This window comes from Crinia signifera, chromosome 7 (genome assembly GCF_055691185.1).
Source record: "Crinia signifera chromosome 7, ASM5569118v1, whole genome shotgun sequence".
Taxonomy (NCBI): Eukaryota; Metazoa; Chordata; class Amphibia; order Anura; family Myobatrachidae; genus Crinia; species Crinia signifera.
Genome location: NC_139223.1, coordinates 85,351,172 through 85,370,199, shown reverse-complemented (window position 1 = coordinate 85,370,199; position 19,028 = coordinate 85,351,172). Strand labels below are relative to the sequence as shown.

General features: G+C 43.8%; 1 protein-coding gene across 1 annotated transcript in view; it reads right to left on the bottom strand.

The window, feature by feature from the left end:
- C7H16orf89 (chromosome 7 C16orf89 homolog) overlaps positions 1 to 5,290 on the bottom strand; it is a 112,891-nt gene extending 107,601 nt beyond the window's left edge. The window contains exon 1 of the mRNA XM_083152018.1: positions 5,087 to 5,290. Within this exon, the coding sequence (XP_083008144.1) occupies positions 5,087 to 5,258 (172 nt within the window). The 5' untranslated portion in view covers positions 5,259 to 5,290. The remainder of the gene's footprint in view (positions 1 to 5,086) is intronic.
- Between the last annotated feature and the right edge of the window lie 13,738 nt (positions 5,291 to 19,028).

Below are 19,028 nucleotides of genomic sequence, written 5' to 3'. Positions count from 1 at the left end.
CTCCCTTTTTTTGGTAGCACTCGTATTAAGGCTGAGTTGAAGTATTGTGGCGTACGATGAGTACTTAATATAGAATTGAAAAAGATTGTGAGGGTTTCTGTAGTTTGATTGAGCAGAATTTTATAGAATTCTCCTGAAAACCCATCCGGGCCAGGCGATTTTTTAGGCTTAACAGCTTTAATGGCTGCTTGTACCTCTAGGAGAGATATCGGGGTGCATATTTTTTTGACCAGTCTTTTCAAATGCAACAGCGCTTCCCGCCCCACCTGCAAATAGCGCTAATGGGAAAGATGGTGGCCGGGTGGCGGGGATCCGACCATCCTCGCTGGGGAAGGGGATCAGGGCGGCGGTGGCGGTAGCTAGGAGCCCGAAGCGGCGAAGCACTATTTGTCGGCGGGAAGCGCTGTTGAATTTGAAAAGACTGGCCGGATGCTGATTGGCTGAATTCAGCCAATCAGCATTCAGCCAGTCATTTTAAATGCAGCAGCGCTTCTCGCCCCCCCCCCTGCCGGCAAATAGCGCTTCGCCGCTTCGGGCTCCTAGCTACCGCCACCGATGCCCTGATCCCCCTGCCAGATCACCCAGTGAGGGTGATCAGAACCCCGGCACACGGACCCCCGAAATTAAATTCACTGCTAGCTAGGAGGTGAAGCGCTATTTGCCGGCGGGGTGGGAAGCGCTGTTGCCTTTTTAAAGACTGGCCGGATGCTGATTTTCTGAATTCAGCCAATCAGCGTCCGGCCAGTCTATTCAAATGCAACAGCGCTTCCCGCCCCGCCGGCAAATAGAGCTTCGCCGAATCAGGCTTCTAGCTACCGCCACCGCCCTGATCCCCCTGCCCGGATCCCCCAGCGAGGGTGTGCGGATTCCCGGACCCCGGCCACCATCTTTCCCATTGGGCTGGGCCGGGGGCCCCTAGGTCCTAGTACCCCCGGGCAACTGCCCATCGTGCCCAATGGGAAAGACGGCCCTGACTTGGTTGACATAGTAGGTGCACGTACCTCTGTTGCTTGCATATATTGGCTGTTATTTCTATTAGATGCTTGTTAATAATTATTGATGTTAGTACTAGCACATTACTGGGCTACTTGTTAATGCTTGCATTTTCTTATGAACTATTCACACCAATTTCTTATTACTGTTACTTCTGATTTACATAACGCTTGCCATTAGTTGCAGAAGAGAGTCCGAGCCCTTACATTAGCTGATTAAATTAATTACTACTGGTTGTCCACATATTTTATGATTGGAAGCCATAAGCACTGGTTTTTCTTATTACATTAACTATAAGTCATTTGAGTTGGTCTTGGACCTCCAACCCATCACCCCTGCAAGTTTTCCAATGAATCACTGGGCACATAGGGGGTTATTCCAGTTCATACGCAGCAGGGCACGGGGACCGATGTTTTTGTTCTGCGCATGCGCATTTCTGCACATGTGCATATGCAGGGTGCGTGCACCCACAACGAACCCAGGACAGCAGGCGGGGGGGACGGAAATGGGCTTGCTGCAGCGGGCCGCCCCATTAGCTTATGGGAACCACAGCATTTCATGGGCATTCCCATCAGAACGCTGGGCGTTTTCATGCTAATGAGGCAGTTGCGGGGTGGCTGGCAGCTGACATCAGCTGATGTCAGTTGCCCACCTATTTCGGTACTTGTTTCCTAGCACGGCCACAACGATCATGATCGTGGGCATCGTAAGGGAAAATCGGGGGCATCGCGGCCATCGCATGCACTAAAAAATCGGGTGCGATGGTCGCGACGCGATGCCCGCGATTTCCCCATAGGGAACAATGTTAAATGCCTCAATTTAGCCGCGATGCCCCCGATTTCCCATAGGAAACAATGGTAAATGGGCCAGAAACCCCCATAAACACCCCTGTACAGTGAAATGTCCCCCCAAAAGTATTTTACGCCACCCCACGATCAACGCGAACCCGAAGCGTGGCGAGCGCAGCAAGCCCGCGAGGGGCGGCGGTACGCGTCCTCCGACCTTTTCATACCCCCACTATCCATGTCGGAGTTGAGAATAGAATAGTGTGGCGAGCGCAGCGAGCCACCGAGCCCGAAGCGTGGCGAGCGCAGCGGATACCTGTGAAGCCCGCGAAGGGACACGTTTACCTGTGAAGGTATCCGCGGGGCTCGCTACGCTCGCCACGCTTCGGGCTCGCCACACTATTCTATTCTCAACTCCACGCCGACGTGGATAGTGGGGTTATGAAAAGGTAGGAGGACGCGTACCGCCACCCCTCGCGGGCTCGCTGCGCTCGCCACGCTTCGGGTTCGCGTTGATCGTGGGGTGGCGTAAACTACTTTTGGGTGAACATTTCACTGTTCTGTGCTGTTTTTGGGCCTTTCTGGCCCATTTACCATTGTTCCCTATGATGATTGGGTGAAATTGAGGCATTTAACATTGTTCCCTATGGGAAATCGGGGGCATCGCGGGTACATTGAGCCATTTAACATTGTTTCCTATGGGGAAATCTTGGGCATCGCGTCTGCACCATTTAAGCCTTTTTTAGCCGCATACGACGCGACCGACATGATTTTGACTGTTTTCAATGCATTTCAATGGGAAAATCGGGGGCATTGCGTCGGTCGCGTCGTATACCACTAAAAATGACACCCGATGCCCGCGATTGTGGCCGTGCTAGGAAACAAGTACCCCTATTTCCTTCCCAGGGTGCACGCATATGTAAGTGACTTGAGAATCACTTTTATATATGTGCATCTTCCACATCTTGCGATGGTCGACGACCATTGAAAGATGTGGGAGGTTCACCCTACCCTGCAAATGGATGTTAATGTGTAACATCCATTCGCTAGTCCCTGCGAGCGAGTTGTATTTGTCAATGGGCGGCGCCAGAAAACTATTTGCAAGGCAGGGTTTGGTGGACTCGCAAGGCTGCGAATCAACCAATATAACCCCCATAGTTTGGGAACCACTGAGCTATAGTATCCCTTAAAGCATGGGTCCTCAAACTGCGGCCCTCCAGATGTTGTGAAACTACAAATCCCAGAATGCCTTGCCACATTTTTAACACTCCCTTATAGCAAATCTGTGGCAAGGCATGCTGGGATTTGTAGTTTCACAACATCTGGAGGGCCGCAGTTTGAGGACCCATGCCTTAAAGGTTTCCAAAATGCTTACTTTCTGTAATAAACTGCTTCTCATGTATTATAAACCATATGCACTTAGATAGGGATAAGTTAAAATTTTAACATATAGTATTTGAAATTGCGGTACTCATGTAATATCTGGGCTCCCGTTTTTCTTATGAGACCGCGTCGCCTCGCCACGCTTCGGGCACGGTGGCTCGCTGCGCTCGCCACACTATATAAAATCAACTCCATGCGTATTTGGATAGTAGGGGTATGAAAAAATGGGGTGCATTTAACATGGGAGCCCAGATAATACATAAGTACCGAAATTGCTGAGCAACACTGAATGCAAAATATTGATGAAACATATTGTTTTTAAAGTTTTTGTGCCCCTTAATTTCATTTTAATACTTACATTCTAAACATCATAAATGAGTTAAATTTCTTTGGAGCATAACTTTGGCCCTTATTCTGGTTGGTGCGGCCAGAGCCGCACACGGGGCTCCAGCCGCACAAACCAATCCCCGCCCACCCTACGGATCGCCACGGCCGTCCGTACACGGACGGCTGGCGATCCGCATAAAAATGGTGGAGGCGTACGCCTCCACCATGGTGGGAGCTGCCCCCTGCATTCGATGGTCGTCGACCATCGAAGGCAGGTCCGCACGCCGCGGCAGCTCCCGCAAGCTGAGACCACACGGACAATCGTCCGTGTGGTAGCTTGTATGGGGGCTGAAAGCTGACATCCGGCGACGTCAGCTTTCCGCCCCCATGAGTTGCGTCATGGCCTCATTACCATACATACGCCCCGCGTTTGCATGGGAACGCCCATGAAACGCGGGGCGTACACATAGGGAAATGAGGGCATGATGCCTCTCACGCCCCTATACGCCCCCTTTGCGGCGGACGAAATACGTCTGCGGCGAAGGGGGCTGCACATGCGCAGATTGACCTCTGCGCATGTGCAGTGTAAAAACATCGGCGGTACGGCCGCACGCGGGCCGTACCGCACGAACAAGAATAAGGGCCATTGTACTGTACTTTAGAATACAGTCTTCCAATACATAAATAACTTGATTACAATACAGGTTGATTATCCCTTATCCCAAACGCTCAGGACCAGGAGAATTTTGGATAATGGATTATTCCGTATTTCAGAATATTTTAATATTTCAATAATGTATTTTGAAGTATCTTGCATTTATGCTATATAAACACATCAAACACATGAAATAAACACAAATATATTTTATTTGTTCAAAAAACAAGGTTTCAAAATATGAAAGTTTGTGTACTCAGGCACTGACTTTGAATGCCAAGCAATCATTGTCTTGCAGATATATAGTGCCAGTTACATATCATGTCCTCAGAAGTGCCAGTTACATATCATGTCCTCAGAAGTGCCAGTTACATATCATGTCCTCAGTAGTGCCAGTTACATATCATGTCCTCAGTAGTGCTGTTACAGATGTCCCCAGTAAGTTTTTAGCAAAAAAAAATTTCCGCAAAAATAATTTGGATGACGGATATTTGGATAAGGGATACTCAACCTGTATTATTTCACTATTATTTATCAGCATACAAATGTATCTTGAAATTTTGACAGGTAATTACTGATCCCCACAGATAATTCCTGTTTGTGTGAAGACTAGCAGGAACTGTACAATTATTTAAAAATAAATGCTGAAACTTGTAGTATTCATTTCACCACAAAAACATATTAATCCTCACTGGTGTATAGTAACTTACATTACATATATTTTAAATCACTATTCTACTTTTACAATAATCATATAAATAACTGAATTACCATTCAAATGTATGTAAAAGCAAACTGGTATATAAAAGTATTACTTATGTTGGTATAATATTGTGATGCTAAAAAAAATGAACGATGCAACAGTACATGCAATAATGATAGAAATGACCATTACATTAATTATCTAATCAATGACTTTGAGGGATGAATCTTCACACAGTACCTAATAAGAGCTTGAATCCTGCCATTCCATCCAAATTGAATTCTTTGTCTTCATTCTTCAAAAGTAAAATCGCTTTCCAAATGGCTGAAATAACATTTCTAAATGTCGATTCATTATATGTTTCAGAACAATTACACACCGCCAACAGAACAAGCAAAAGTGCAAGCTTCATTGTCAACTTCCCTGCACTTATACCTGTCTTGTACAAAGAGATGTGTTTTCTCAGACTTTGCTGCTGGCTCAATATCAATAGCTCAAGACCTGGATGTTGGGTGTACACCTCGTGTTCTAGCTGTGGGAGGGATTCCTTAATGAATTATTAACCTTTTATTATAAAGCAGAAATGTGCAGAAATCAGTGGATGTGTTCCAATATATACAAATCATTCAGCATAGTGTCAAATTAATATCAAATAAATATAGAAGGACTATGTAGCAAGGTCTTTAAATGTTTTAGATACTGTATGGGCATTGGCATAAGAACTGTGGTTCCAAGGGGTCCAGCTGCTCTGGGGCCCAGCTTTGTAAGGGCCAGCTACTCATCAAACTTCTACCAGGCATCTTGGTCCGCTAGTCAAAACTTTAACTTAGCCCCCTAACCCCACATTGCCACCAATACCCACTTTCCAGACCCTCAATTGGCCCTCAAGTGTGGAGGTGTTCTACAGCCTCCATCTGTGTTAAGTACAACAAGGATGTCTTCGTCGATGAAATCCTTAAGTTTGTGATAGTTAGACTCAGTGGCGTCCACCCCCTGGCCCGCACCCCCCCCCCCCCCCCCATACTCGTGTCCTAGACAGCTGCCTAAGGCTGTTTAATGGTAAATCTGGCCCTGCTCCTACCTCGTTAACACTATTTGCCCACTACCCCCTTTGGATATACAGCAAAAGCCTGTCGCCCTGTGTCTCTAACCTTTGTCTGCCCCCACCCCTGTATGAGCTTCCTGTCCCTCAAAAATAGCAATTAAAACATCTATCAGTATGCCTTTTTGTATTGCAGGATGTGTGGCTCTTACCTTCTGTCATGCACTGTACGTGTGTCTCTCTCTATCCAGGTCTTGCGAAAACCTTCTTTGGCTGCAGGCTCATGGTAACATATTACGAGAGTGTCCATGTGAGTTCCAGAATGACGGACTTGAAAGACCATGCAACACAGCAGTCGCACTTCTGGCTTGGCAATAGCATGTGGCATTCCATCGGGCTGTCCAATATATGTCATAACCTTTGCATAAAAGTATATCTTGTGAAATATGTTGAAAACATATTTTTGTTCAAATATGGATCATACTGTATTACCATTTGCAGATTTATCATAATGACATTAGGATCTTTAATGACATGACACGTAACGATAATTCAATTACAGTACTGTGTGATTACTGTACATTACACATCTATTAATTGACGCTTACATGAAATGACAATGTAACTCTTAACCCTTTAAGTGTACAAATGTTCAATAATGGATTCATCTCTTATTACGTAACTCAATATTTTAGTTACATTATACAGTAAGTAAAAATACATTTCCTATGATAATGAAACTGGAAAATGTCCTTTTAAATTAGATTATCAGCAAGTTTGTCTTCATCAACCCAGAAAAACATATGGCAAAATGATGGGGCGGTGGAAACTTCTGCTAAGCCACACTGATATGTGCAAACAGGAGAGAAAACACAGCGCTGTACAATAATAGTTTGCCCCTAACACCTTTGCATACTTTCTTCAACATGCGCTATACATAACAACCATTGCAAGTTCCACATTTACATAATACCTGTACTTTAATTTGTCTGAAATAAAATGCAGTAAAGCCATATAATAACTAATAAAATGTAAAGCTGCGTAATCATTTATGGTACGGAAAACAGAACACATTTAAAATACAGTTTTATCACTTACTGAACTACATATGGGTAACATTACTGTAAATATCTCAAGGAAAACAGTTTTCCTATAAGGAATTACTTACAGTACATCACCAGCTATTTGACTCATATACTTTACAGTAGCTCTCTGACACAAGCTGACTTTGTTGCTGCCCTAGTTAAAATCTATCACAAAATAAAGCCATGTGTAAACAAATGGAGCATAGTGCAAAACAAATGACTATCCTCTAAAATTGTGTACACAACTAGCGATCCTCGATATCAGTGGCTGTGGGGACCTGGCAGGGGTGCTGGCATCTTTCAGTGCAAATACAGTTGTGCTCATAAGTTTACATACCCTAGCAGAATTTGTGATTTTCTGGCCATTTGTCAGAGAATATGAATGATAACTCAACTCAAACTTTTCTTTCACTCTCTGTTAGTGGTTGGGTGAAGCCATTTATTGACCAACAACTGTCATTGGCTACTCTTTTTAAATCATAATGACAACAGAAACCACCCAAATAACCCTGATCAAAAGTTTACATACCCTGGAGATTTTGGCCTGATAACATGCACACAAGTTGACACAAACGGGTTTGAATAGCTACTAAAGGTAACCCTCCTCACCTGTGATCTGTTTGCTTGTAATCAGTGTGTGCGTGTGTATTAAATTCCAGTGTAAAAGGTAAGTGATTATTTGCGCTGGACTTGTTCCAAAAACACTGTGAGGTTAAGGTGATAAATATATGAAAGAAAATAATACTCTCCTTGTCTGGAGTTTCTTCGCCTCCCAAGAGGCTCTCCAATTTTTGATATAGTGGAGATATATGAAAAGATAAGATATGTAAAATAGTGTGATATTGTCACAAAATTTTATTCGTACATACAAAATTTCACACCAATAAAACTGTGTATATACATAAGGCAACCCTGTTGCTATACGGAAAACATTAAAATTGGAGGTTTACCAGAGTCTGGATTTTTCTGCGCCTGTAGAATAGATGATGTTAATTCACGATCTACTGGTTCTCCGGAAAAACCATAGGTCTCAGGTGTCCCAAAAAGATCCAGTTCTGGTCAAACTCCTTGTATGGTGATACACTCCAGGCTGCTGCAACGCGTATCGGGACCAAGTGTCCCTTCCTCAGGCAGTATACTGAAGAGTGGCTCACCTCCTATATTTATACCTGTCTATTAAATTGCATCCGGGTCAAAAGGTCAGCATATCCTGTCCTAAGCTGCGATCTTTAATCTGTACAATTTTTCCTTAGGTGCCGCTTAGATAAATACAATATTTAGCTCCTTGGATGGTTAGAACAAAACAGATGAACTCATAATCAAATAAAGTTAAACAGACACATAATAGCCAATCTGGCTTCCGTCTCCGCGCACCCGGAAACGAGGGCGCAGGCTGTGAACCGCAGCGTCCTCCGTATACCCGGAAGTCAAGACGTCTGCTATGAGCCGCATCGTTCCCCGTGTGGAACGCATTGGACACAAACGGGTTTGAATAGCTACTAAAGGTAACCCTCCTCACCTGTGATCTGTTTGCTTGTAATCAGTGTGTGCGTGTGTATTAAAGGTCAGTGTAAGGGTTCTGGGAGTGTCCCCGCCAAACCTAACTCCGTTGCCTCTCACTGGAGTCGACGGACATGTGCAGGGCTAGGCTTCGCCTGTACCCGTCACGGCTGTAAGGGCGAATTAGGTCTGTTACAGGCAGGTCTTATGTACATACAACTCGTCCTCCGAGGCCAGGAGAAAGCAAGGGGACAAGTTAACTACTGCCCACAAGAAACGGGGAACTCCCAGAAACCCCAGGGGAGCAACAATGCTCAGGAGATGAGACACTATAAAAATGAATGCACCGGTACCTATAGTGCCAATACAGGGTGTAGGTGTAACAATACACTGAGGTATAATAAGCAACTGAAACAATGCCAAACAATGATCTGGTGGGTAAGATGTACAAGGTGTGTAAGATGTACACAGCAGGGAAATAGGGACACCACAGCATAGACTGGCAGGACAACCCAGAACGGGTACACTGAATCGCAGGGATGGCACTCTGGATACACGGCAAGCCAAACAGGCTGGACAGGCGAGGGTTAACCACCGGGAACCGGGAACACTCAGGATACAAGAGGCTATGACAGACCGGCAGGAACACAGCAAGACTGGAGTTCAAGAAGCTATGACAGACCAGCAGGAACACAGCAAGACTGGAGTCCAGACTGAAACATGAGGCTAACAAGACAGTATAACTGGCAGGGCTACACAGGTCCAGATCCTTTATCAAGGCTTCTGGTAATTAGCGCAGCTGTGCACTCCAAGCTAGCAGAGTTTAATCAACACACACTTGTGCATAATTGATGCACAGAGGACTGGACTGAAATGGCACAGACTCACCACTGGAGGCCACCAGAGAGTCGATACCAACACAGGCTGCAATAAACCCATGGCAGGTAAGAAAGATAGGAGTCGTAGGTGATGACTCCTAACAGTCAGTGAGTTTCTGGTCTTCTAAAAGACCCTTGCATATTTTAGTTACATTATACAGTAAGTAAAAAATACATTTCCTATGATAATGAAACTGGAAAATGTCCTTGTAAATTAGATTATCAGCAAGTTGTGTCTGGATTCTAAGTCATGGGGAAAGCAAAAGAATTGTCAAAGGTTCTGCGGGAAAAGGTAATTGAACTGTATAAAACAGGAAAGGGATATAGAAATATATCCAAGCAATTGAGAATGCCAATAAGCAGTGTTCAAACCCTAATTAAGAAGTGAAAAATGAGGGATTTTGTGGAAACCAAATCACTTTAAGGTAGACCAACATAAATTTCAGCCACAACTGCCAGGAAAATTATTTGGGATGCAAAGAAAAATCCACAAATAACTTCAGCTAAAATACAGGACTCTCTGAAAAAAAGTGGTGTGGTTGTTTCAAGATGCACAAAAAGGAGGCATTTGAAGAAAAATGGGCTGCTCCAAAAAGCACAGAGATAATCCTCAAAACTTCTGGAACAAAGTCATTTGGAGTGATGAGACCAAAATTGAACTTTGTGGCCACACCAATAAACCAATAAACCAATAAACCAATAAACGTTACATTTGGAGTCAACATTTGGAGTCAACATTTGGAGTTCAACTATGATGAAAGGTACACCATTCCTACTGTGAAACACGAAAGTGGATGCCGATGTTTTGGGGATGTGTGAGCTACAAAGGCACTGGAAACTTAGTCAAAATTGATGGCAAGATGAATGCAGCATGTTATCAGAAAAAACTGGAGGAAAATTTGCACTCATTAGCCCGGTAGCTGCGCATGGGACATACTTGGATGTTCCAACATGACCATGATCCAAAACACAAGGCCAAGTTGACCTGTCATTGGCTACAGCAGAATAAAGTGAAGGTTCTGGAGTGGCCATCTGAGTCTCCTGACCTCAATATCATTGAGCCACTCTGGGGAGATCTCAAACATGCAGTTCATGCAAGACTGCCCAAGAATTTACAGGAACTGGAGGCTTTTTGCCAAGAAGAATGGGCATCTTTACCATCTGAGCAAATAAAGAGCCTCATCCACAACTACCACAAAAGATTATTTTTATATCACTTTCCTGTTTTATACAGTTCAATTGCCTTTTTCTGCAGATCCCTTGACAATTCTTTTGCTTTCCCCACATGACTCAGAATCCAGAAATGTCAGTGCAGCACTGGGTGAAAGAAGCAAGGGCCTTTCAGGAGACCAGAAACTCACTGACCTTTTACACACACACACACACACACACACACACACAGATTATCAGCAATCATATCACAGGTGAGGATGGTTACCTTTAGTAGCCATTCAAACCCGTTTGTGTCAACTTGTGTGCATGTTATCAGGCCAAAATCTCCAGGGTATGTAAACTTTTGATGAGGGTCATTTGGGTAATTTCTGTTTTCATTATGATTTTAAAAGAGTAAACACAGTTGTTTGACAATAAATTGCTTCATCCAACCACTAACCATGAGTGAAAGAAAAGTTTGAGTTGAGTTATCATTCATATTCTCTGACAAATGGCCAGAAAATCACAAATTCTTCTAGGGTATGTAAATTTATGAGCACAACTGTAGCTGCCAATGACATTGTGCGACACTGGCCGGGGTGATAAGATGAGCAATATCGCTTATTTTATCGCTCAGTGTTTAAGGGGCTTAACTATACAGAGTTAACCGGTAAAATACTACATTACAAAAAAATCCCTTTGTGCATAGAAGTGAGCTTACTTCAAAGAGAAATTACATTAGGTGCATGGGGTACAACCAACCTTCATTGTTAATTATTATTATTATTATTGTTGTTGTAATTATTATCTTTTTTATAACACATCAGTAGCGCACGCAGGGGGGGGTTTCTGAGTACCCAGAAACCCCCCAGGAGTCTAAGGGTCCTAGGCTGATAGCTGAGGGTCCCCTCTTTCCATGGGTACAAGAATTTAAAAAATCGGCCCTTGGGAACCGGAGATATCTGACTTCAAAGCACTGGTCCCCATCCAAGCCTGTTGATTGCTCTTCCCAGTCAGATATTTCAGGTTCTGTCTGACTTAGAGTTTTTCTGAGGGTAGATTCCAAAAGCTGGGACTCTTCCCCTTTGAAGGACACTAGTAGCTTGTCTCTACTGTTCCCAGAACTAGAGACATCAGCCTTCCAGCTGCTGGTTACTGCTCCAGCTCCACACACCTGGTATGTAGTTTTATATTCTCGTTGGTAGATTGCTCTGCCTCCTGAACTCTGATCCCCTAGTCCCCAGTACCATTTGGTAGGTGGGATTAAATTTTAATGCCATTAAAATCTAAGAAATCTATTTCTGGGAACTGGAGATATCTGCAGTCAAGCAAGCTGTCCTCCCACCAGAAAATTGTGAATAATAAGCCCACTCCAGTATACACCCCTCCTCTGCGTATTAAACATCCTCTACCACCCTGGAAGTTATGTATCAGGGCCCCTTCATTCAGCCCAATGCCCCCTTCTCCCACTATCTGTGCAGTAAAGGGGTAATTAGTGGAAATTACTGATCCAGGCCCTACATGCTGAGCGGTTGATATAATACCCCCTACCACCTGTGGGACATCAAAGCTTCCCCCACCCCTACCGCTGGAGGATCGGTAGGTGCCCCAATACATTGCTATGGCCAGGCATCTACACTGCTGTTGACGCCCCTGTGTGTGTGTGTGTGTGTGTGTGTGTGTGTGTGTGTGTATATATATATATATATTTATATTATTAATATTATTATTTATATACATTTTGTCTATCTATAATACTTTAACTGACCCGGCATATATTGGGTCACCTAAGTGTCCATCTCCGTGCTTTGCTCTGCCCCTCTGGAAACCCCCTTCTGAAAATCCTGCGTTTGCCACTGCACATCACTAATGCTGCTTTCCCACTGCAGACCAGTTTAAAGTACTGGTAATCTTAAATGGTATTTAAAACGGTATTAGCATTCCCACTGCAGCAGATTACCGTGTTAGATACCATTTAAGTACCATTCCCATTGCAGTGAGCGGTGTAAAATGTAGAGTGCCTAACCCCCCCCCCCCCCCCCCCAGTGTAAAGAGTGCCTAATCCCTCCCCCCCCCCCTTGTAAACCCTGTGTTTACCTCTGCATTGAGACTGCCACTCCTGCAAGTGAATGACAGGTAGCAGTTCCAATAGGAAGTCACTGCCAGTCACAGTTAAGCCAATCCAGTCACAGACTTCAATTAGCTCACTGATGTGGTGGATTTTATTGGGGGGACTGTAGTCCTGAAGCCCATAGATAAGAGCCACCGCTACCTATACTACCTAGGTTCTTTTTCATCCTGATTACGGTGTCATTTATGACAGTCTGGGTGTTCAGTACAATATAAAAAAATGGTAACTCATTAGTGAGCAGTATGCATGACCTTTCTGAAAATCAATAGGATTAGCCTGCCCCCTAAGGACAAAATGTATGATACTCCATTACACTTGCAGTGAAGTTCACAGCTTAATAACATTATTTTTCATAATGTAATTAGAATTGTTTTTTTTTTTCATTTAATTCTTCTCTTATTTGTACTGTATATGCTTTCTGTTATAATGAGTATAATCATAAAAAAAATTGTAAGTTACAATATATCTAACTTCTTCAGCCCATGGGTGAAATATGATCAGTCACATACATTTTAATAGGATAATCCTCTAAATAATAGGAAACATTTTGCTTTATTAAAAAAACAAAAAAAAAAACATAATACAGTTCTTTGGTGCTGAGTACTATACATTATGGACTTTATTCAGGTCCCTTATTCAGGGGGAGCAATGTTTGCCTAATGCGCATGTGCATGCTCTGGGTGCGAACAGGCACGACGATCTACAAGTTTGCCATCCCATTCGCACCAACGAGTGCAGGTGCGGACGTGGGGTGGCGGCAGATGGATGATCCCATAAAAATGCTGGGCGTTCCTATGGTAATGAGGCAGTGACATGGCTGCCGGGGGAGGTCAGCTGACATCACCTGGTTGTCAGCTGCTCGCACTGGGCGCATGCAAAGCTAAGACACATGAGAGTCGGCGACCATTGAATGATGTGGTCCTCGCCCCCTAGGCTGCGAATGGATGTTATATAAAAATAGTGACGGTTAAATCCACATGGTTAATCCACAGTTAATCCATGGTAAAAATCCACATGCACTACATGATTTTTTTTCCTCCATGGCTGCTACAGCAGACTGCATCGTCCAAAGCTCTTCTTGCTTCAACTATACGGACCCTCATCTCCAGCGCCAATGGATCAAATATCAGCATAGCGTGTGAGGGCGGCGCAGTGGAAGGCTTCCTCCCTGCGCCGCATACTCACTGTGACAAGGCATTTCCTCCACGCCGCGTGATGTCACAACCCTTCTGCCCGCCTCCTCTGCTGCAGAAGTCTGTCTCTTGGTGTAAAGTCCCAGGCCAGGCAAAAGCTTCAGCATCCACCCCGACTGACTTTTATCAACATGGATTGGCAGCCTAGAGCAGTGTCACACATATCGTACATCCAAGGTTCCCCACACTCCGGCGCAGCTACAGAGGCTGTTAGCTGTGCCGGAGAAAGCCATCTCATCCTGCTGTCCATGCGAATGGTAAGTATATTGGTGTAAAAGTGAGGTGTGTGTTTGTGTGTAAAATAAAGTTATACTTTTCTGTGTGTGTGTTTTCTTTTAACATTCTTGGTACTTGTGTATTATAGCGGTGCCCCCGATGTACATCGCGCAATGTTTTTATCGCATCGCATGTCATGCACCCAATGGCATGTGATGCGATGCAAAGCGATTTTCGCCCCCCTATGTGATGAAACATTGTATTAGCACCCTAAAGGGTGCTTGCAATGTCAAATACACCCCCACGCCACCCCCCCCCCACACTATAAACGTGAACCCGAAGCGTGGCGAGCGCAGCAAGCCCGCGAGGGGCGGCGGTACGCGTCCTCCGACCTTTTCATACCCCCACTATCCACGTCGGCGTGGAGTTGAGAATAGAAAGTGTGGCGAGCGCATCGAGCCACCGAGCCCGAAGCGTGGCGAGCGGACGCGGATACCAGTGAAGCCCGCGAGGGGACGCCGATACGCCACACTTTCTCAACTTCACGCCGAATTGGATAGTGGGGGGTATGAAAAGGTCGGAGGACGCGTTTATAGTGGGGGGTGGCGTGGGGGTGCATTTCACATTGTAAGCACCCATTAGGGTGCTTATACAATTTTTAATCGCATCGCTTCGCATTGCATGGCATTGTATGCCATACACAATGTCAATTACACAATGTCAATTTTAAAATTGTATGACATTGTACCATATCGCGTGATATCGCGTCGCATCGCATACCATCGCATGCCTTATGGTATGCGATGCGATGGGCGCCGCTATAATACACAAGTACCACATTCTTTTTTACAGGTGGACCACAAGTCCCAGCGGACCCATTAATGCCCCCCATGCTAGGTCTTGCATGAATTGCACGTTGGAGATCTCCACAGAGTGGCTCAATGATATTGAGGTCAGAAGACTGAGATGGTCACTCCAGAACCTTCACTTTAGTCTGCTAGCCAATGATAGGTTGACTTGGCCTTGTGTTTTGGATCATTGTCATGTTGGAGCGTAAAAGTACGTCCCATGCGCAGCTTCCGGGCTGATGAATGCAAATTTTCCTCCAGTATTTTCTGATAACATGCTACATTCATCTTGCCATCAATTTTGACCAAGTTTACAGTGCCTTTGTAGCTCATCCCCAAAACATCAGCAATTCACCTCCGTGTTTCACAGTAGGATTGGTGTACCTTTCTTCATAGGCCTTGTTTGACGGCTCTTGAAATGTAACATTTATGGTTCTGGCCAAAAAGTTCAATTTTGGTCTCATCACTCCAAATGACTTTATTCCAGAAGTTTTGAGGCTTGTCTCTGTGCTGTTTGGAGTATTGTAAGCGGGATGCTTTGTGGCATTTGTGTAGTAATGGCTTTCTTCTGGCTACTCGACTGTGCAGACCATTTTTCTTCAAATGCCTCCTTATTGTGAGTCTTGAAACAACCACACCACTTTTTTTTCAGAGAGACCTCTATTTAAGCTGAAGATATTTGTGGATTTTTCTTTGCATCCCAAACAATTTTCCTGGCAGTTGTGGCTAAAATTTTTGTTGGTCTACCTGACCGTGATTTGGTTTCCACAAAATCCATAATTTTCCACTTCTTAATTAGAACTTGAACACTGCTAATTGGCATTCTCAATTGTTTGGATATGTTTTTATATCCCTTTCCTGTTTTATACAGTTCAAATACCTTTTCCTGCAGATCCTTTGACAATTCTTTTGCATTCCCCATGACTCAGAATCCAGACACGTCAGTGCAGCACTGGGTGAAAGATACAAGGGTCTTTCAGGACCAGAAACTCACTGACCTTTAATACACACACACACTGATTACAAGCAAACAGATCACAGGTGAGGATGGTTACCTTTAGTAGCCATTCAAACCGATTTGTGTCAACTTGTATGCATGTTATCAGGTCAAAATCTCCAGGATATGTAAACTTTTGATCAGGGTCATTTGGGTAATTTCTGTTGTCATTATGATTTAAAAAGAGTAAACACAGTTGTTTGACGATAAATGGCTTCATCCAACTACTAACCATGAGTAAAGAAAAGTTTGTGATTTATCATTCATATTTTCTGACAAATTGCCAGAAAGTCACAAATACTTCTAGGGTATGTAAACTTATGAGCACAACTGTATCTCAGTAACACTGCTGTAAAACTGGCTATGTCTTCCCAAAAGAAAATATGTATCGAAACCAGCTACCTATTATTGTGTAGGTACTCCTTGATTCTCAATAATAGCTCTGACCCATTGAGGAATCCACTCCACAAGACCTCTGAAGGTATGCTATGGTATCTGGTACAAGACATTAGCAGCAAATTTTAAGTCTTGTAAACTGTGAGATGTGGTGTTTATGGCACATGCAGGGGGAGTTTGAGTAACCGGAAACTGTCGCTAAATGATGGATCAAATGTTTTTTCTTGTGTTGCTTACCACTATCCCAAGTCTATGACCATAATTTTGCCCCCTCACAACATACAGTAGGGACTGAATTGTGCCTGAATAATTTTCCCTGTCCCCCTGAATAGCTTTTTCTATAATATATACTTCACTTCAGATAAAAAAACACAGCAGCAGCCATTTTCCTGTAGTCCATATGTATGGGCAGCACCATTTTGGTGGTGATATACTGTAAGTATGTTCAATAAGAGTCTTACAAAAATGAATTGAAACTCTTCTCTATATACTGACATTGAGAGAAGTGGCTAAGAGGAAAATAGATTTAATTACAAGATTTTTTATATAAAATGTTATATTTTGTGCGGTATTTGTATGTAATATATGTGTGTGTGTGTGTGTGTGTGTGTGTGTGTGTGTGTGTGTTTCTTATTGCATGTATGTGTATATTGATTTTACTGATCTGTAATCAGTAGACAATTTTTTATTGAATTTCTTCAATAAAACAATTTCAGATAATAAAAATGCACTGGCATTTTAGACCAGTTTTTTTACTAGGTGGTCAAAAAAAAATGGAAACCAAATCGTAGTGGGCTCCAGTAGATGACATTGCGAACTCCATGTTAAGAACCACATAAGGAGTCAAATTACAAAGTGTGCTGGTACATCTGAGACAGTGTCCAGCACACATCAAAACGTAGACCTCTCTTCAACAAAGCATACTTAACAAAATGTGCTTCTCCTCCAGAATTTTTGGAAGAAAGATGGGATGGGATGATTTCTATTACACTTTACCTGCCCCAAACCCAACACTGACAAACACGGCATAACATAATGGAGGCAGGAGTATGATAATATGATTTGCAAAATCACTGTGTGTGCCACCTTCAACATTCCCATGGAATGTGTGACATCCCAGGAGTCTATGATATGTACGGAAGCTTCGGGAGAATAGGTAAATACAGTAAGGTGCACTGTGTAAAGTGTAATGTCAAATCGAAGTCAAATCTTCTGCGCATTGTAAGTACCATACAGTACTTTTCAGTTAAACAAACATTTTAGTTTGTTTTCTAGAAATCTGCTGTTAGCTTTACTTATGGCTTAAAAAAATAATCAACTAGAGGGAACTGACAATGACTGCTACATGTCTATGGCGCAAAAGATAATTAATTAGAAATTTAATTATTTAATTGAACTCATAGAGTGACATTTAATGAGATGCGAAAATGTGACTTTTGCGATATTTTCGCCAAAAACGGCCGAAATCGCACTTTTCCCCGAATTCGCATATTGTGGGCCAGATTCTCTAAGCTTCAAAAGTGATAAAATGGAGAGTGATAAACAGCCAACCAATCAGCTCCCATCTGACATTTTTCAAACACAGTCTGTGACATGGCAGGCAGGAGCTGATTGGCTGGCTGTTTATCACTCTCCATTTTATCACTTTTGAAGCTTAGAGAATCTAGCCCTTAATGAGTTGTGAAAAACAGCAAAAACCCACAGATTTTGCCGCGAAATCGCACTTTCTGAAAGTGCGATTTTTACTTGCGCTGGAACTAGCATCCATATGTTTTCCCATTGAAAAGTATACAATTCGCATATTTAATGAGGTGGGAATTCGGGAAAATGTGTCTAAAAATCACCAAACATTTAGACCAGGTTCTGATATGCGAATTGGCCAGAACCCTGCACAGATCATTGAGGTCATGTTTTTTTGGGGGGGAAAATGGCGTGGGGTCCCCTCTCCTGAGCATAACCATCCCCGGGTTCATTGAGCCGGACCTGGTTCCAAAAATACGGGGGACAAAAAATCTGGGGGTCCCCCGTATTTTGAAACCAGCACCAGGCTCCAACAGCCCGCGGTGTCATGCCACAGCTGGGGGACACTACAGAGGCTGTTAGCTGCGCCGGAGAAAGCCATCTCATCCCGCTGTCCATGCAGGGTGAGCCAGCTGTGGAGCAGGGAGCCAGCGCTGGATCCTGGAATGGTAAGTATATTGGTGTAAAAGTGAGGTGTGTGTTTGTGTGTAAAATAAAGTTATACTTTTCTGTGTGTGTGTGTTTTTTAACATTCTTTTTACAGGTGGACCACAAGTCCCAGCGGACCCATTAATGCCCCACATGCTGGGACTTGTGGTTCTCCAAGTCCCAGCCTGTGGGGGAGGTCTGCTGGCACTTGTAGTTCTCCTGCATAAAGCAATGTTAGGAATGTGAGAATTACCCAATCAGGCCGGCATCTGGCCACGGGCGCCGGTGACAACCCGGGCTTCTGCCTTAGATGGGTGGGTTAGCAGGCAAAGTTTCGGTCTATGTCTAGACCTTTGTCAAGACCCCCTCTCCTGCCCTCTCCAGTGTGTAACTAACAGATACCCATGTGGACCTTATATGCTCACCACTCAGGTAGCTCCAGACACTCCCCCTTCATTTCCAGAAGTGCTACATTATCACTATAAATTATCCATACAATCTCATATGACCTGCCCTATGTGATGGTACAGGAACTGAACCAACTGGACAGTACCATTAAATTTACCGCTCATGTA